Source organism: Saccostrea echinata, unplaced genomic scaffold (genome assembly GCF_033153115.1).
Source record: "Saccostrea echinata isolate AGI-Se365-2 ecotype Australia unplaced genomic scaffold, CSIRO_AGI_Sech_v1 ptg000015l, whole genome shotgun sequence".
Lineage (NCBI taxonomy): Eukaryota > Metazoa > Mollusca > Bivalvia > Ostreida > Ostreidae > Saccostrea > Saccostrea echinata.
In genome coordinates this window covers 13613837-13634860 of record NW_026889764.1, presented here as the reverse complement: position 1 = coordinate 13634860, position 21024 = coordinate 13613837, and the positions used below count along the sequence as shown (strand labels likewise).

At 32.8% G+C, this 21024-nt stretch overlaps 1 protein-coding gene and 1 pseudogene across 1 annotated transcript; both read left to right on the top strand.

Annotated features, from left to right (window-relative positions):
• Nucleotides 1-837: 837 nt before the first annotated feature.
• LOC133187557 (amidase-like) lies at nucleotides 838-10573 on the top strand. The gene is made up of 11 exons (XM_061322960.1): nucleotides 838-943; nucleotides 4423-4530; nucleotides 5360-5474; nucleotides 5630-5802; nucleotides 6020-6159; nucleotides 6651-6851; nucleotides 6941-7015; nucleotides 7519-7675; nucleotides 8842-8904; nucleotides 9360-9647; nucleotides 10058-10573. Exons 1-11 carry the CDS (start codon nucleotides 907-909, stop codon nucleotides 10249-10251), a joined length of 1551 nt encoding a protein of 516 aa, XP_061178944.1. The 5' UTR covers nucleotides 838-906; the 3' UTR covers nucleotides 10252-10573.
• A 2329-nt stretch (nucleotides 10574-12902) lies between these two features.
• LOC133187640 (amidase-like) lies at nucleotides 12903-20761 on the top strand (annotated as a pseudogene).
• Nucleotides 20762-21024: the final 263 nt, after the last annotated feature.

Sequence of the window (21024 nt, the reverse complement as noted above, 5' to 3'; positions counted from 1 at the left end):
TCATTGTTGTGTGTTGTATATTGTATATTTTACAACGACGCTTTTTACAACTTTTTACAACGACGCTTCACGCCGGCATATTTTTCATGAAGCGCTAACGCGCTTCATGAAATATGCCGGCGTGAAGCGTCATAGTTCATAACCTCATGAATCTGTAAAAATGAAATTCATTTCTTAAATATATATATAAGGCCATCCCAAGGTTTCTCTATGTTTAGTGGGACTGTGTCCGCAGACGGCTTGGTTTTGACTTTAATTATCCGGACTTATAAAAATTCGTTTCAGTTTTACATCTATATTGGGATAGACATATCATTTTTATTTGAGATTCTTTTTAACTGGGGGGGGGGGGGGGGTCAAAGATTGAATAAATTATGTACACATTATCAATTATTATAGTTACAATAGAAAGAAAATGATCAAATTATCAAAATAAACTTAATCATTATCGTTGTGTTGTTTTTTTCTGTTGATCTGTGGATTTTTTTCTGATAGAAAGATAGGTTTTTGATTTAGGATTGGACGCTAAACATTATAGAAGAAACTTGGAATGGCCTGACTCTCACACTTATTATGCTATTGAAACTGACCAGTGCATTGTTAAGCCTAACCCTACCCCCCACTCACCCACCCAGCATTGTAATCCACGGGAGCGGATCATACAAGTTAGAGTTCAGAGTTTGTTTGTATATGTGCTCTACATGTAGTTTCTGTCAGTATTTTGTATAAAATTATATGAACCTCGTCATGTATTTTGACTGTAAGTCAATTCCTAATGTGAATATTTAAAACATGAGAAAGATAAATTTAAAATGTTTACTATAGGTGACAAATTCTGGGTCGTGTTTTCCGATATGCCCCAGATCCTGCCGACTGTCAGTACCAGAGCTCCTTTAAAAGTGCTTGATGAAAAAACAAAAAATGTCGGACAAGAAAGAGAAAGGTAAGTGTAAGATTCAAAAATATTTTAAGTTCCAAACGCATTTTGTACACTGATGATGAAATCTGTACAATTGCAAAAATTTTTCGTGTACATGTTAATTATTTATTGTTCCTCTCCTGTTGTGCATTCATTGTCTGACTGGAACAGCTATGTAGCTCATAAATCCCATGTTGTAATAGGGCCTAATACATGTTTGACGTTTAACCAGACACATGGAAAACAGTCCGGGTGGCGATTTCATCGGTACAGGATCAAAATAATAAGAGATGCTTAAAATTAATAAAAAAAAAATCCAGCGGAAGCATTGCATGTATAAATATATAACCTTGAACTTATTGTATAGCAGAGACATGTGTTTGCACATCTATAGGCTAGTTAATTATGTACATCTATACATAACCATGAAATGAACAGCTCTTATGCACACATATATCTTTCACTCTGTACAAGCTGATGACCGTAGTTTATACCATCGTCTATTTTAACTTCAAATACCTTCTCTTCATTTTTCTACCAGAATCTACTCTGCTCTGTTTTTTGCCAAAAGATGATAACAACATACTTTTAATTGAAAAAGAGCATTTATTACAAATGCCAATGAAGTAAAAAAACAATATAAATATACAGCAGTATTGTTTGATATTAAATATATGTTACACCTGTTACAAGGAAAAAATTAAAAACAACCCAAAAAAGACAAAAATACAAGATAAAGTGCATATCTTAAATTTGCCCTAATTAATATAGAACAATCATGCATATAAAACTGTATAGGTATACACAATAAAAACTGCATGACTTGACCGTATTATATGTATTAGGCCAAACAAAAAATATGTTTGTGTACTGTTACATGCTGAAATAAAATAGGGTCGGTAAGTGGGAATTTTTTTTTATTTTACTGAATTTTTTATTTAAAAATTCACATGAATTGGTTGAAATACAAACTAGTTTTACCATATGTGTGGTGCTTTACTTTTGTTTGGGCTTGCTATATGGGCAATAGACAATATCTTTCTTGCCATCTGCACAAATGGCCATAGCATTAGCTCCTTGCAGGCCCGTAAGAAGCAATTTCAGTAAGGTGGGGCACAGCAATACATTTTTAATTGAGGGGGCATTCTCATCTACCAAAAATTTCTTGACAAGCAAAAAAAAAAAAAAAAAAGGTCGTCAGATGTTTTTATTAAGGGGGCACAAGCATATAGTATCTATGTTTTCTATGGTAATCTATATATCGGAAAATTATTGGGGTGCCCCCCCCCCCCCCGGTTCTTCGGCCATGCCTTGAGCCTTTGGCTCATAAGAGCTAAATATTTAAATGATAAATACATTTTGAATAAATTGTTAATTTAACTTAAAAAAACAATTGAATTCTTTTTAATAAAAATAGATCTAATCATCAATTTTTTTTTCGGGGGGGGGGGGGGTATTTTATTCTCCTCTAAAGCACCGTCTTTTTATGTGCAGTGTTATTCTTGGTTTCTACAAACTGAATAGGCCCTAGTGACCCCCCTTTTTTTACTTTACTTCAATTATTGGCAGTCCCTACTTTTACAGTAATCTTTAAACAAAAAAGGGTGCACACTATGTAGCAATATTGCTTACGTGTAAATATTGCGACAACATGTTTACATTGGTGTCTGATTTTTTTTTCAACGTAAGCAGTTGAATGTAGGTCATTGTGTACTAAAGCACGTGCGCTTGACCGAAGTACAAGCCCATAGCTCATAGAGTAAATAAACAATGATAATGTTTATAGGACTTGTTTATTTTAAGCATATATTAATGCTAAAAGTGGCTTAAAAATTATGTGTTTAACTAATGAATCCTTTTTCATGTCGGAACATAAATGCTATTTATAGAATGACCTGAAAATGTTGGAAAACCCCCACATGTGCATATTAACAAGTGTTATTACTTTCACGGTGTGTACTATCTTACAGCAATTAGTTAATTTTTCATGGTTATAAATATTTTTTAATCAAATAAAAACTTAATGCTTATTAACATAAAAGTAAATTGCAATAAACATTAAATTGACAGCTACTGCATCATACTCCGTACCGTGATTCGCATCGAGTTCACCACAGGTGCGCAACGTGTTTGTAGGATTCTAGTAATTTGAATTGGTTTATTAATAGAATAATAACTAATAACATTCAAAATAAATCCTCTTCTTAAAAAATTGTATACCATTAATAATTCATGCATAGCGGGAAACATAGCGGCAGTTTGATGTATGGCGGGAGATCTTGGATGCATGGCGGTACCTCCATGCAAAAACGGTCTGGGAAAAATAGTTTATTATTTAATCGAAAGTACTAGAAATAGTCTATTTCTAGTATTTTCGATTTCAAAACTTGTCCGATTAAGATGCATGTAAAAGTTAAACTGACCGGTGAGTGACTTCTGGATTTTTACGACGAAAAAAAAAATTGGGTCGGCAATTAAATATAGGGTCGGTCGGGTAACCGTAAACAAACATAATTTTTTTTATTACGCCTTACGGTCATCAAAAAAAAAATCGTATGTGTAGGTCATTAGGTTACATTCATCTTAAATTTTTGTTATGGTGATCATACTGTACAACTTTGAGGACGATTTATCGTTTTATTTTCCTTAATGCGTGTAAACAACAGCAAATGGCATAGCGATTACATCCCTATATATACTTACTTATCATCATAGAAAACACAGATAAATCAGCTGAAAAATGAAATCGTGAGTGAAAAATTCTAACCGATCAGGTTGGCTGACATTTTTTGATGAACGTAATGTAAACATGTACTACCCTTTTCAACTTGTATACAGTAATCTTTCCCTCTAGACTTAAAAAATACGAGTTGCAAATAAAGTCCGACTGAGATTATTGGAATCTCCCTACCTATGATTAAAAACAGCTGCAAAAGACGAAAGAGTAAAAGCTTGAACATCTGTTTGCCCTCTCCCGACCCAGGGTAAAAAAAAAATTGGTCGGTATGTAGGAAATTTCTTTTTTCAGAAAATTTCAATATCAATGCTGAATTTTTAAAATATAGGGAAAGATCACTGTCTACAAGCTGATGACCGTAGTATAAATGTCAGCCAAACTACTTGGTTAGAATTTTTCACTCAAGATTTCAAACATTTTTCATTTTATCTGCGTGTAAGCCTCAGTTTTGGCTGGTATGCAAATGATTCCATTTTCGGAAAAAAAGAGCTTCAATAATTTGAATAACCTATTTTACGATGACCATAACCTTAACAATGTTTTACATCGACATGCTTGTGTCTTGTTTATTTGTTAAATTTTATTTCTTTTATTAATTTATTTATTTTTTTACTTTCCAGTAATTATTGATTTGATAAAGACTATTATGGTATTTGTTTAAATAGTTGTTTAATGGTCATAAAACAGGGATGCACAATAGTCATCATGCATAGTTTTAATACATATATATTTAATCTAATATTAAACAAACGTCTCTACTTTGTAGAACTTCAGAAGAGTCCGGCGATAGTTCGTATATCTGAGGATGAGATTAAAACTATTGCTGAGGATCTTAGACTGAAACTCACTACAGAGGAAACCAGCGCCTTATATGGTACATATTCAGCATGTCAATAAAATATATAGGGATGGGGTGCATGGAATGGTTTTCATACATCGGTATCACTCCTTGTACCCAGTTTAATTAAATGATAGGAATGTCCAGCACTGGTGTCTCTATGAAGTTGGTATCAGCCCTTGTACCTAAGTTAAAGTGCATTGTACAGACCCAGCGTTGGGGCCTTTGGTCGGAATCACCCCCTGTTTCCAGTTTAAGTGGGAAACACCCAGCACCGGGGCCTCTACTTGTTATCGTCCATGCACTGCAGTATAGCATCATGTTGTAAATTTTAAATTTACTGGGGGAGGTAGTTATCATGTTGCAAATTTTGCATTTACCTCCCCCTAGTAAATTCAAAATTTACAAGATAATAGTTTAGGCGAGGTAGTTCGATCCTCAGGTTATGAAAATCAGGAGTTGAGGAATTGAAAATGCTCACAAAAATGTCACTGAGTTCTCAAAGTAATGCGTATTTACCCATGGTATTTCTTTGTGCTGGTTTGTGCTTACGCGTGTGTTCACCTCTAACATGCCCAGGACTGGGTCGTAAGTGTCATCCATCCTCTCTTTAAAAAAAATGATTTAAACGACCTGTCTTCTGGCAGCATGTTCAAAATCCTTGCCAAGGGTAATGACTATACCTTGTAAGAAAAAAAGTTCATTAACAAATGGGCGGTCATCTTGGTCGGAAGGACGGCCACTTTGGCCGGAAACGGAAGGATGGCACTCTTGGACCAATTTCGGACGCGGTTAAATAGAATTGCGAATACTACGCAGATTCAGACTTGAATAATATGAGATGAGCAAATTATGCATCATTTAGATTTCTGTGGAGATGTCTGCAAGGACTATCAAAGGGTTTATGAAATTGTCTCCCCAACCCCTACTGTCAAATACCCAAGGACCCCTGGGTACAGGGAAACCAAAGACGATTCGTGGTGAGTGTACGTTGAAATTCATAGTTAAAAGACAATTCCCATGGCTATAAATCTAAAATTCATCATCTCCTGAAACCCATGTAGTATCAGAATCATACCTAACATTTTTATATTTCTGAAGGAATTCTGATATTGTCTTGATTAATATCGAAAAGGTATTACCGATGTGACATTAAAGGGGCCGAGAAGGGACTGTTAGCGGGAAAAACTGTAGCAATCAAAGACAATGTGTGTGTGGCAGGGGTTCCCATGATGAACGGAAGTAAAATACTGGAAGGGTTTGTACCCGACAGAGATGCTACAATTGTGACAAGGATACTGGATGCAGGTACATGTACATGTATGTTAGAGAGTCATCTGTGAACCTCTCAAAAATTACAAAATTTCTATAAAAAATATTTCAGTGAGTAACTGCATTTACATGTTGTACAGTGTAATTATTATACATGTATATTTGTTCGTCAGCCTCAAATAGTTTGTATTTTACAATGTGACAACTTCTGAACACTTCTTTACTCTCTTTATTTTGATACTGTGTGTTTTAGGTGGTAGAATTCTGGGTAAGTCAGTGTGTGAAGATCTGTGTTTCTCTGGCAATAGTGCTACATCAGCGACTGGACCAGTTAAAAACCCGTACGATCCAACGAGGTGCGCGGGCGGATCTAGTTCTGGATCAGCATCCTTGGTAATTTTATTTGGCCGAATCTAATAACACTGTTGCTAAATTGTAAATATTTATTTTACAGAAGTCATGAGACATACATGTAATATGTGTCTCGGGGAAAACAAACGATGCTTCATAACTGGAAGTGGCGTTTTAGATTGGATCAAAAGTGTGTACACTTTCGAACTATATCTCTTGAGAAAAACAAATGGGGAATGGGACCAGGGTATAACGCGTTTTGTGCATAATCAATAAAGTTTTTTTAATGAATTTTTCTAATAAAATTTGAAGAGATGTTACCAAATTTTCAGAAAGATTTTACGAAAATATTCGTAAAAGAGAAGGGAAGGTTACAAAAGTGAATTAAAAATTTGATTAAAAATTCAAAATTCTATTATACTTGTGTACTTACTTAATCAACATGAAAATACTTCATGTTTGATATAGAAACGTAAAAGAAATATGTGAATGAAATATGTTGGTATTCTAATAAGCTACCTTCTGTTGTAAAGGTGGCAAGAAAGGTGGTTGATGTGGCGATTGGTGGGGACCAGGGCGGATCTATTCGCATTCCATCAGGTTGGTGTGGAATTGTAGGATTAAAACCCACCCATGGGTTGGTGCCATATACCGGGATAATGCCGATAGAAATCACTATTGACCACACGGGACCAATGGCTAGGACAGTGGAGGACTGCGCTACACTGTTAGAGGTGCCTCGGACAATTACCTGGGAAAACTACTAAACGTTGTTTGTATGATGCAAGCAAAATTATTGATTTATTACAATTTTTTTAAACAGGTGATTGCTGGTTATGACGATGGCAATGACCCACGCCAGATCCCTGCAGTACCAACTCCTCCCTATTCTAAACTGGTAGGAAAACTCATTTATTTTGTGATCCTTTGGTACACAAGAGGGGATCCAGCAGGGTATCGGGGTGGGATTGGTATGAATGGGGTTGAAGCCCTTGTGATTTTTAATGTTATTGAATATATTGATTTACTTGATAAATAAGTCCAACAATGACACGTAATGGACAACCCCAGGAAAAATGGACCTCTCCTATGATCTTTAAAACAAAATATGTTTGTGAAGTGGAGATGCTTTTCACTCTGCCCAAGGATCTAACTTCAGATATGCAACTCAGTCAGCTGTATGCGTTTCCAATATTTAGCTGACTAAATGTCGTATCTTGCGCTGAACCTTATGATAAAGAAAATTACAAGAAGTTTTTGCTGTAATGGATATTTTAAAGTGCTGTAACACACTTCAGCATCTACAAAATCAATATTTGATAAGTACTTGTATATCAATTTAAGTCTATATATGTAATATTTTTCACATTGTATTTAAGTTTATGTAATATTTAAAATCAGTTCAGCGATAGAATAAAGGGAAAGAAGATAGCAATTCTAACGGAAGGTTTTGAAGAGGTAGAAGAAGATGTGGCGAAGATTGTAAAGGAAGCAGCTTATAGACTGAAGGAGGCTGGGGCTGAAGTCACAGAAGTGTCCCTCCCGATTCACAAAGATGGTTTGATTTCTTTTCTTTGTTTTCCACCCCCCCCCTTTTATCCGTGAAGACGATGTACACGTATGCTTAGTTGTCCGTCTTTTTTTTTTTTAAATTACTAAAATCTTGCAATATTATACAATTATAATACTGGAAGAATTTCAGATTTTTCTTCCATAACTCATAAAATAAACTATATACAGGGTTTCAATTTTCTCCTGTTTTAATTTTTTTTTTCTCCCTATTTTTGTAGTTACTTATTATTACCAGACCTATTTTTGTATTCACATGAAGCAGAATTTATTTAAAAACTTGTACATGTAAAGGCGAAAGCACTTGCTGTGATCTTCAGCTGGACATTTAGAAATATCGTCGAGGTATTATCAGTTAACAATAGCTACATCCATTCATATGTCGACTCGATATATCCCAGTGAACTTGAAATAAAAGATACCACAGAGTCTGACACATCTTTTTCATATTGAATATTTTACTGGAAAAAAAACGTTAATGGTAACTTTATGATAAACGTGATGACTTCAACTTTTCTATCGTCAACTTCCCTTACTTATGTATATGTAGCAATATATCCTTATCACCTTAATGTGGGGTTTATGTCTCAAAAATGATTCGATACTCAAGAGCATGCTCTACATACGAACAATTTCTTAAACGAGGCAAGCTATTCACGAACAAGTTGATGACACAAGAATATCAACAGTCTCGGTTAAAATCATCATTTCGATGATGATCTTGTCAGCAAATACAATCTATCATTAAGTGAAATGCTGACTTAAGTTTTTCATACTAATTCTTAGGCCATTATTTACACATTCAATTGTCTACATATTTTTCCCGATCATGACACGGATCACACGACGGGTGTGACCGGTCGACAGGGGATGCTTACTCCTCCATGGCACCTAATCCCACCTCTGATGTTTTTAGAGGTTTGTGTTTGCTCTGTTCCGGATTTGTATTCTTTCAATAGACTCCATATTTGTTCTTAACGATTGAAGATCTATAAACAAAAGTTGATTTTAATAAGATTGACTAGCTAGTGGTCATTATTTTCTGTTCTTATAATCGTTTTGTCATAACTGAAGTTTTCGTCCTGTTTGTATGATAAAAAGGACGTTTTTACTTATCTATATGCCACTATTATTTAATGTATATATTTCATACAGGGAAAGCAGTCTGGACACCTGTTGCTTTTGAGGGGACATATCACACGATGGTGAAAGGAAACGGTAAAGATTTATGTTTACAAAGTTCTAGTAAATCACTTATTTAAAAAGAATTAATTTTTGTTTTTAAAATCACGCATTTGTTTGTTTCTCGTATTGTTTTTAACTAAAAACAAGTACTTCAAGCTATAAATCTTTGCCAGGGGATGTAACCAGGCAAAACAGCTGAAGTCAAAATCTACCGTATATATATTTAGCTGAAATGATGTAGTTCAGTCGAACTGCCTGAAATAACAAATGAATATTATTTAGCATCACCAAATTGCTGTTTTCTGAAAATTTAGAGTTTAAATTCACAATTAATAAATATCTGACAGATGATTAAAATTTTGATTTTTAAAAGTGCATTTTGCATCAAAGCTTTCGTACAGGTCTTGAGATGTAATTACCTGAACTTCAAAGATATTGTAAATAATATGTAACAGAGATATAAATGAGACCTGAATGTTATATCGTAGGTCATGGATATAGCTGGAAAGGAACCTACGACCTCTCATTACAGGAAGCTTTGGCTGGAGCTTATAATCTCCGCCCGTTTGACTGCCCCCTACCGGTCAAAGCAGTCATGCTGTTTTCCGAATATATGCAGAGGAATTATCAGAACAAATTTTATGCCAAGGCACAGAACTTGGTCCAACTTTTGACAATGGAGTATAACCGAATCCTTAAGGATTATGACGTCATGATAATGCCCACACTTCCGGGGAAGCCGTTTAAACTCCCTACTATAGAGAACTCTATTCAAGGTAACATACATAAATTACATAAAAGCAACATTTTGTATGTAGTGATTTTTTTTATTTGTATGAATAGCAATCAAAATGTATTGCAGTTTTTTAAATAATGTATACTATATTTGTGATTATCATGATATTGAATTATTATGCAAATATACGGGCCAGAGTACTATATTTGAGAAAGTTTTGCTGCTGTTCAAGTGCAAAATCAACATCATATTCTTATCTTTTCGCTGTAATGAATATTCTATAAATATAATTATAAATACATATACTTATATAGATATACAATTATCTGAATTTCATTCCCAGAATTATAGCAGACCCATAAAGAAGCTCCGGCATCTTGAACACATCAACATTTTCAAAAATGAAATTGTCATAATACACGTACATTTTTTTATCTATGTTTTTTTCAGAGACATTGAAATTACTGTCAGAAATGGTGAAAAACACAGCCCCATTCAATTCAACTGGACACCCTGCCCTCACCATTAACGCGGGATTTACTGAGGGGCTACCCTGTGGGATGATGATCGTGGGGAAAATGTTCGATGAAACCACAGTTCTACAGGTCGCCAGAGCCTACGAGAAAATTCGAGATGGGACATAATTTTGAGCGAAGTGATGCACAGATGCAAAAATTGTTCAAAGTTTCGTGTCATCGTTATGGATTTTTTGTTTATTATAAGATATGTATAGATGAATATTCAAGATGTATCTTAGCTGTTCAGTACATTTTTAATTTCAACTCTTCAAATACAACTTTGGGTTAATTCTTGTATAGGATACACATAATACATGTACAATACATTGTATATGAAATTGAAAAAAAAATTGAAATGCCTTAGTTCTCTTATTTTTAATAACTGAATTGACGTGTGTAATTCTGTTTAAATGAAGACCATCAAAATAAACTTTTACATAGATGTCAACCGGTCTCTAACGCTTATCATGCAATGTAAAGATACATTAATTTTCCTGACAATTATTTTCCCAAAAATTTAGATTAAGTATGAATATATATACAACATTAATGTCTATTAAAATCTAAATTTAACCTAACTTTATAAACATTCTGATACACAAAAATGCTAACGAAAATTAATTAATGGGCTAAAAAATGTCAGATGTTTTTGTGTTATCTGATACGTTTTATTGCTACCTTTGCAGAGATTTAATAACTGAAAATGCCCGGGGGGGGGGGGATCTAGATTTAACCCCCTCCTCGAATGCTGGAATATTCGACTAGGTCAAAATTTTAAATATTTGTTTAGCAATGTATGCAAATACTGCCGTGTAAGTTTGATTCATGAATTAAATCTTTTTCGAACATTGATTATCATTATTATAGGAATCATTGACCTTTAGGTATATATAGTATGAATGAAAAGAATGATGGTACATTTAAGTCTTAAAGTGATATTATATAAATATTATGTATGTAGAGAATAATACATACCCTCTTCCATATATCACATCCTGTATCAGCCCGAGACACCAATATCAGCCAGAGGACCGATATTGGTCGAGGGCTGATGCAGGGTGTGATGTGGAAAAGGATATGTATTATTATGTTTATTACATACTTAGTTATAACATACAGCACGCAGCTACTTGAGAAAATAAAAATAAAGAATCATACAATGTACACTGACAATCCTATTATATCAAATAACAGTTACATGTATTTAAACTAAGAGAATGTGAACAAAAAAAGGTGTATTAAATTTATCACAAGAATTTTTTTTAGGTTTTAACTACAAGGGGTGTGAAATAAATCCAATCTGCCCTGCAGGATTCGTATCAGCTGGAAGCTGATACGGCTATTGTGAGGTCAATTTTCTATTTGTTTTGTATAATTTTCCATTTCTATTGTAAAATTTTCCATCTATATTCTATAATGTTTCATTTGCATTGTAAGATTATTATTTGTATTCTATATTTTTTTCATTTGTATTGTTAATTTTTTATTTGCAGTGTATAGTTCTCAATTTGTATTGTATAATTTTTTATTTGTATTTTTTAATTCTCCATTTCTATTGAATAATTTTCCATTTGTATTGTATATTTTTTTAATTTGTATTGTATAATTTTCCATTTGTATTGTATAATTTCTCATTTGTATAGTATAATTTTTCTTTTGTATTGTATACTTTTCAATTTGTATTGTTAAATTGCACAATAAAAATGGAAATTTATAGAATCCAACTGGAAAATTATAGAATACAAGTGGAAAATTATAGAATACAAATAAAAATTATAGAATACAGTAACAAATGAAAATTAAACAATACAAATGAAATATTAAAGAATAGGAATGGGCAATTATAGAATACAAATAAAAGTAAAAATTTTACAATACAAATGAAAAATTATAATTATACAATACAAATGAAAAAGTATACAATACAAATAAACATAATACAATACAAATGGAAAATTATACAATGTAAATGGAAAATATAGAATATAAATGAAAAAAATATACAATACAAATGGAAAAGATCGAATTATTGCAACGTTTGACATGCCATATAATACTAAGTATGTTATAAAAGTTACGGTATTTATTTTCTCGGTAACTGCCGTAACTGCAAAGCTTAAGGGCAAAGGACATTCTAGCCGAATTGCAGAAGGTGTGAATGGACATTTTAGCGGAAGAAAAATTAGGTACCTGGAAAAATTCATTTGGGCATTAATTTTAGTGTTGTTTTTTTTGTGTTTTTTTTTGTGTTTTTTTTTTTTTTTTTTTTTTTGTCTCAAGTAAACTTAATTCTTTGTAAAGAATCAATGTAAAGTCAGCAAATATTGATCAATTAATTACTAACTTACCAACTCTAACGGAGCTGTCAATGGCACAGGTAAAAACAAAACTCAACCCATATTCGTACAGGGAAGTACATGAAAACACGGTAGAAATGATGGAATACATACACCAGACCCTGTTTCTTAAAGATTTTTGGCAAAGCCCGTATTCAAACTAAAAGTTCTTCCCAGACCATTCTCATTCAAAATCCTACTCAGGACAGGACTGTCTCCTGTTGGTGGGCAGGAGACTGGATAAAAAAATATATGTATATATTTTAGTGAATTTTGCGCTAAAATGTCCGCATCTTATTTCTAAATCGTCTATAATGTCTTACATATCTTTCGTTAAATAAATGTCCAACACCGATTGCAAAAGACCACGGTACTCGTGGAGATTTAAATTATAAAGAGTGTAGGGACCTGCGCATGACTGCCTACTATCATTTATAAATAATGTCGGTCAAAGAAAAAAAAGGTAAGTTTATTGCACAGCTTCTTCACAATGTAAAGGTTTTGTGATACCGTTCCTCTGCACTAGGTGTACAGGAAAGATAAGCTTGATTTAGTAGTATATGTATAATTTGCTCCGTAGTGCGTAAAAATGGTATTTTCCTATATAATCTATAGTAAATGTACTGTATTTTGAGATGGTCCCTAAAAACATAACCAGACGGTAGATTTTCACTAAACTTGGCATGTATATCGAAGTCAATGTAAGGTACATATGGTATAAAATTAAAGAGTTTCTCTACAGTAGTTTTCACACAATAAAACCCCAGTCGGCTCCCTTAAATCGTATTATTTATAGAACTTCAGAAGAGTCCGGCGATAGTTCGGCTATCAGAGGATGACGTCAAAAGATCTGAGGATCTCAGACTGAAACTCACAACAGAGGAAACCAGCGCAGTTCACGGTATATATATAATTATACATACAGCAATTCCTGTCTCTACTTTTTAATTATTGAAATTTATATGAAATAAATTAACAGTTAAATATAGATAAATAGCACACATGGATATCTAAAAATATTAAAAGGTAATAACCGTAAATAAGCATTTTTCTTTTTTTGATATATATAAATCAGTCTTTCTCGGTAACCATGTTAACTCAGTCGAATTGCTGTCTTGGCCAATAACTAACTTCTGAATGATAAGAGATAAACATATATATTGGAAATATGAAATGTAATGTTTGTTAATAATAGGAATATCAGTCTCAAAACCAGGTGTATAGGACACCCCTCCGATTTTTTTCCACAAGGTACCTAACTCGATTTCTTAAGGTTGTCTGATCCTTAGGTTCTGAAAATCAACAGTTAATTAAGTAATTGAAAATGCTCACAAAAATGTCTCTGAATTTAAAGAGTAATGACTGTGATTGATTGGTTGAGTGAATTAAGTGAAAATTGAAGTAATTTTTTTAAATGCATCTAAACCAATCAGATTCTAGCTTTTAAAACATGAAAACATAATGATAATGTATTTCTCAAATTATATGCAGTATGTACTTCGCAATTTTAAATGATCCTGAATGTAAATGTAATGACCAAACCCGGTTCTTTTAGCATTCTTTGAGCTAGTCTAAGATTTTGATGTAGACAAGTAATGGTAAAAGTAATCGGGTCAAATCTCTTAACACATTGAACTTTAATTAGCAATACGCTGAAAGATCATTTTCTCAATGCAGATTTTTGTGGGGGTATTTCCAAAGCTTACCAGAAGGTTTACGAACTCGTTCCACCCACCCCAACCGTCAAATACCCAAGGACTCCAGGGTATAGGGAAACCGAGGACAAATCTTGGTGAATCTACTGTATTCATAGCAAAATTCTAATATATAGTCTTCGTTTTACTTTTACAATACGTTATGATGAGTTTCAGTTTCATGTGAAATATTGCAATTAACATTTCTGAATGTTTTGTTAAATATCGACAAGGTATTACCGTTGTGACATTAAAGGAGCCGAGAGGGGACTTCTGTCGGGTAAAACTGTAGCAATCAAAGACAATGTGTGTGTAGCAGGGGTTCCCATGATGAACGGAAGTAAATTACTGGAGGGGTTTGTACCCGACAGAGATGCTACAATTGTGACACGGATACTGGATGCAGGTATATGGAGAGAGTGAAAGAGAAAGAGAGCGATGTATAAAAATTATACATGGCCTTTTTTTTAAATTGCTTTTTCAAGAATGTTATATATGTCCCTTACTCATAGGTCATTATTCTGCCTTATATGACAGGAGCTAATTTATTTTCTTACTATTCCACGATTTTTTTTTCAATTTTGCTTATCAATCACCAAAAGTTTTGCTAAGAAAGCAGAAGACACTTCTGCAGGTGGGATTTCTTTCGTTCGAACTTTTATACGCAAACTAATGAAACAGATCGCAATGAATTTGTGGAAATTGAACATTTCTTTTATACTGCTTCAGGTGGACGAATTCTCGGTAAATCTGTATGTGAGGATATGTGTTTTTCGGGAAGTAGTTTCACGACATCATATGGACCAGTAGGAAACCCCTATGATCAAACACGGTCTGCGGGTGGATCGAGCTCGGATTCAGCTTCTCTGGTAAATAAACAGCTTAGCAGTTACAATCTCGACCTATAACCACTAGTATACAAAGCTGTATTAGTTTCTCTTAGAAATACATTTGAATTGTTCAACAGAACAAGATCTGTTGGCATAATGGTGCTGACACAAATACTTCCCATCGAGTTAGGTTGCAAGAAATGTTGTTGATGTGGCGATTGGAGGGGACCAAGGCGGATCTATTCGGATCCCGTCAAGTTGGTGTGGAATTGTCGGATTAAAACCGACCTTTGGGTTAGTTCCTTATACCGGTATAATACCAATGGAAATCACTATTGACCACGCGGGCCAATTGCCAGGACAGTGGAGGACTGCGCAACTCTGTTAGAGGTACATGTACAATAATTTACCTTAGCAAGAATGAGACCAGTAATGTATATAATTGTGTAGCGGGTATTCCCGGCAATGATGGAAACACAGTTGTTGTAACTTTTAAATTATTCTTTTATTATGGTGACATGTTGATGATAGATAAATGGATAAGATGGAATTTATGGAATAATGGAATAATGGAAATGTCCTGCAATATACAAATTGCGTCATAAAAATATGTACAAACAATATATCAATTATCTAATATTCTGACATTATCCTCAGAACCTTGTTAACATGATTTAATTTTTACAGGCGATTGCTGGATACGACAACGGTATCGATCCGCGACAGTTTCCAACTATATCAGTTCCTCCATATTCAGAACTGGTAAGATCCTCACTGGGTTAAGCAGGTTCCCAATTCTATAGCTAGGGTTGTAGTAAGGGGTTTTCTTTGAGATGTAAATCTTCAATCCATAAATTAAGATATACAGAGTGTTTCAGAAAACATGCAACCGTTTATTTTTCTCACTTTTCTGATACGCAAACAGAAACATATAAAAGTTTAATATAAAATTATACTAAAAAAGGCTTAAAATTTTATTTATAACAAAAAATTTGGTAATAATTATTATTTTCATTAATTATGACGTCATATTTGACATCACTGAAAAACACATGATTTCATTCTTTTTAAGGAATTTACTAAGGGGCGATCATCAGAAGTTTGAAACTGTTTTATCAAAGTATATCCCCAGTTCTTGTGATTAGGACAATGCAGATATGTATCCAGTATGCAAAGAACTTATTATAATGTGGAAGTTATTAAAAAAAATTAAAATTTGAATCTAATGGAAAGTAAATAATCAAAAAAAATTAAAATATGGAAGATTAAAAACAATTAGAACACATGAAAACATTGAAAATGTTAGAGACGTCAATGTAGACTCACATGAAATCTTTAAGTAAAATAACTGAGCTTTTAAAAGAATGCTGCTCAAAAATGAAATGCAAGTCAAGTGTATATGGGATGCTGAAATATGATTTGAATTTTACACCTTGGACTGGTTAGAAGAAAAAAATGTTTTGGGGACGATTCATCTCTTTCAAATCCAAGAACTTTTGTCCTTACACTAACAAGGACTTAAATCCACTTGACTTTTATTTAAAAGTCACAGTTTATAAAACACACCCCAAAACAACACATGAACTCAAAATGGTCAAAGAGTGAGACCAGATTCATTACACAGAAACTCTGTGCACTAGTAATGAGAAATTTCCTGTATCGCATAGATTTACTGATTCAGAAAAAATGACGTCATTTTGAAAATTTTGTTAATTGGTAAAATTTCACAAGTTTTTTTTTTATTTTTTTGTAACTCATAATCTATTTGCAAGATTAATTTAATTTTATTAACAATAAAATTGTGCCTTTTAATTTGACATATTAGTGGATGGTATTGGATGAAAAACCAGTAAAATATAAACAATCAAAATGGTTGCATATTTTCTGAAACACCCTGTATTCCGTTTATTCTTAGATATACTGGGGCTGCAAAGTTAGAAAAGTTCGCAAACTTCTGTCATAATTTTTTTTACTGAACGTCATATATATTATATTCAAATTTTGTTGAAATGTTAACGATGAATTCAAATTCTTTGAATTTATATATATCATGATATATATTTTAAACTTTATGTCAAAAGTGAGTCGTGCATTGTAAATGGCACAGGCGACTTTTGAGTGGTTGAGACTCGGTATCAGATGATACACAGGTCTGTGAGGAGACGGATTATCAATAAATAAAACTCCGATTAAAAGAGTTAACAACGTCATGGAAAGAGAGATGGGCTTTTTGAACACTGTTGTAGATTTTATGAAAGTTTGGCGTAAAAGAATATGAAAATAGACCTACTGACAAACAAACTTATACTACTGAAACAATTGTTAGCAAATTAAATGCAAAGTGGTATAAACAGTTTTTTTAATAAGTGGGTATATAATGCAGGTCTGTGTGTGAAGTGAGTTTCTCAAGAATACTCTTCCCACATAACACTGTGCCATTTAAGTCCGGATACAACAAAGTCCAGACCTTCAACTTCCCATTTTTACTGGGCATTATTTAGGTATTTTCCTGGACTTCGATGGGATTTTCTATTATGACCATATTATCTCAACCTTAACTTGCACAATGTAGTAGTTTTCTTTAATTCTCCCACATAAAAAAAATTCCATGGGGAAATGGTGGGATTTTTCATCCCATTTAAAATCCCAAGGGAGTAATAATACTTTGGGATAGAGGGAAAAATCCCTTGACTTGCAAATCGGGATTATTTCTCCCATAGGCCAAAAAATTCCTCTAAATGAAGGCGCAATGGGATGATTTACCACGATAAACATTTTTTTATTTCTATTGCATATTGGAACTTAAAAGACGACTGAATATAATTGATCTTTCATACATTTTACGTCATCTTTATTACATTTTTCATCTGACATAGTATCAATTAGATTTCAATTTGCTCCCAAAAAATCTAATTCACACTATAAGCAAAACATTAAATGTTTAAGAAACATATATCCCCCCGGCAATATTAAAAAGGGTACAACTTAAAATTTGGTTTGTCAATAATGATAGTGAAACAATTATCATTAACTTGTCAGGGGCAAAATTAATATATATAACATATCATCAGATCGTTGCCTGACAAGTTTTTGTTCCGTATAGAATTGCGAACTTTTCGGACAGCCCTCGTACTCACATATGCCTTTAATACCCTACGCTAACCTAATAGGATATGATGAACATTGTGTGTTCATTCTGTTTAAAACCAAAGCGTTCTGATTTGCTGAAAAAGTCACTTAGCAGCTATACATTGATGAAAATGATTTTTTAAAAAATCTTGAGAAATTTATTTAGAAATTATGATCAACTTCATATATATATATATATATATATATATATATATATATATATATATATATATATATATATATATATATATATATATATATATATATATATATATATATATATATATATATATTTATATATATATATATATATATATATATATATATATATATATATATATATATATATATATATATATATATATATATATATATATATATATATAAGGTTAACAATGAGATAAAGGGAAAGAATGTAGCAATGTAGCAATTCTCAAGGAAGGTTTTGAAGGAGTAGAGGAAGATGTAGCAAAAATCGTGAGTGAGGCGGCTTACAGACTGAGGGAAGCTGCTGCTGAAGTCACAGAAGTTTCTCTACCCATTCATAAAGATGGTAGGAATTTATTTAATGCTCAGTCCGCCCTCAACAAATCAATATAATCCTGCCTTCTGCTCCCGTTTGAAATGTCGATATATCTTATTTATGTTGTTTGATAACCTTTTCATAAATTAATAAGTTAAAATTAGTTATTTTTTATTTATTATATAAAGGGAGAACAGAAATTTATCTAATGCTTTTTATCACTCTTATTTTTATCAAAAGAAATATAGAATGAAGGAATATGGAAATAACGAACAGTAATCAAGCCCAAAGTCCATTGAAACAATATTAATGCAAATCAGGAGCAGATCAAACACGGACCTCTTAAAAGCATCAAAGATGGGATCAGGTGCCACGGAGGAGTAAGCATCCCCTGTCGACGGTCACATCCCCCGTGTGCTCCTTTTCATGATTTGGCAAATGGAAAAATCCGTAGTTGAATAAATAAATTGCTTATTCAAAATTATATTGCTCCAAACATTCCAGTCATTGCAGCAATGAAAGAAATGTTTCTTCCTTACAGAACGTTCTTAAGTTTTGCACAACCCTCTTTTTTCAATTAAAAATACTCTCTGTTGAACATACAGGTGTGGCCATTTGGACGCCAGTTAATATTGAAGGGGCATATCATACAATTAATGAAAGGAAACGGTACGTTATCTTATTTTTTTAATGTGCACTAAAATACTAGTATAGGCGACACAGATTACCTAAAATAATTTTGAAAATGATTTTTCAAGATAATCATCATCTATTGAATGTACATTTTTTCCTTTAATTTACTCACAGTTGTGGATGGGAAAGCAGTCAATTGTAGATACTTTAGTATGTACTTTTGTCGTATATTACTTGGCTATCTCTTGGATAAAAAAAAACAAGATTCCAGAACAACTGAGTTATACACTTCAATAAAGATGTAAAATGTACACATGCACATTTACCGTTAATTTCAGAGGAAGATCCATGTTAGAGTAAAAACATAAAAGTTTCTTATTATTTCAATGGTAAACAAGACTTTACCATAGGAAATCATTACACAAAGTTTTACTAACTATGTGAATTAAAGTACTCATATCAAAGATTTTACTATAGTTACATGTAATCAAAGTTCAAGAGTTCAGAGATTCAGATTCAGATTCTGTATAGCTAATCAAAGTACAAGTATACTTACTATAACATGTAGTAAAAATAAGTAAATAAAACTTGAAACAAGCAATAAATACAGAACCAATGCATTTGTCAGAAAATACATATAACGTATATATATTGCAAACTCATTCAATAAATTTATTGCTGAAGGTCATGGATATAGTTGGAAAGGAACCTACAACCTTCCATTACAGGAAGCTCTGGCTGGAGCTTTTAATCTCCGCCCATTTGACTGCTCCCTACCTGTCAAAATATTTATGATATTTTCCGAGTTCATGCAGAGGAACTATCAAAACAAATTTTACGCCAAGGGACAGAATTTGATACAATATTTGACAAGCGAGTATAATAGAATCCTTAACGATTATGACGTCATGATTCTGCCGACGCTTCCAGGAAAGCCTATAAAACTTCCCACAACAGATATCTCTGTTAGAGGTAAAAAAAAAAATAGAGAGAGAAAGAGAGAAAGAGGGATAGAGAGAGAATTAGGATTTCGAAGATCCATTTTAAATATCATTTTATTTCTTTTTTAAACAATAATATATGCATCAAGTTACATAGGATTTAATTGTAACCAGTAGATTATTTACACTAGGTTAGGTAAATGAAAGAATGTTGTAATTGAAATTCAAATTTAGATGGTTTAAGATTAAGTCTTTCACCTTACAAATATTCAGCAAAATCAAATCTTATTTGTTTCTATAAACGTATTAAAGTAATTATTTTATCAATTTTTTTAAAGAAACATTAAGACTTTTAGGAATGTTACGAAACACAGCCCCATTCAACGCCACAGGACACCCTGCCCTCAGCATTAACGCTGGATTGAGTGAGGGGCTTCCGTGTGGGATGATGATTGTCGGGAAGATGTTCGATGAAACCACAGTTCTACAGGTCGCCAGAGCCTACGAGAAAATTCGGGATGGGACATCAAAACCTAAATGTAACAGATGATTCAGTCTATGATTTATTGTGATGCACACAATGTTCAAAGATATGAATGATGTTTCATCGTTACGGATTTCTGATTTAAGATATTGATGGAATATTACTGTGTCTCATTAGTCAAATCTTATGGAAAAAATTGACCTTTTTTTTTTTTTTTTTTTTTTTTATAATTTATATAAACAATTTCTGCTTTTTAGAATAAATATGTGATTCTCTATACAAATGAATGTTTATACTGTATTTTAAAACACATTGCAAAAAAGTATATT

Excerpts from the sequence above, each read along its gene's own strand:
- LOC133187557 (XM_061322960.1), top strand. The coding sequence starts at position 907 with ATGAAAAAACAAAAAATGTCGGACAAGAAAGAGAAAG. Across the intron at positions 4,531-5,359 it reads GGAAACCAGCGCCTTATATG|ATTTCTGTGGAGATGTCTGC; the intron begins GTACATATTCAG and ends TGCATCATTTAG. Across the intron at positions 6,160-6,650 it reads GTTCTGGATCAGCATCCTTG|GTGGCAAGAAAGGTGGTTGA; the intron begins GTAATTTTATTT and ends TCTGTTGTAAAG.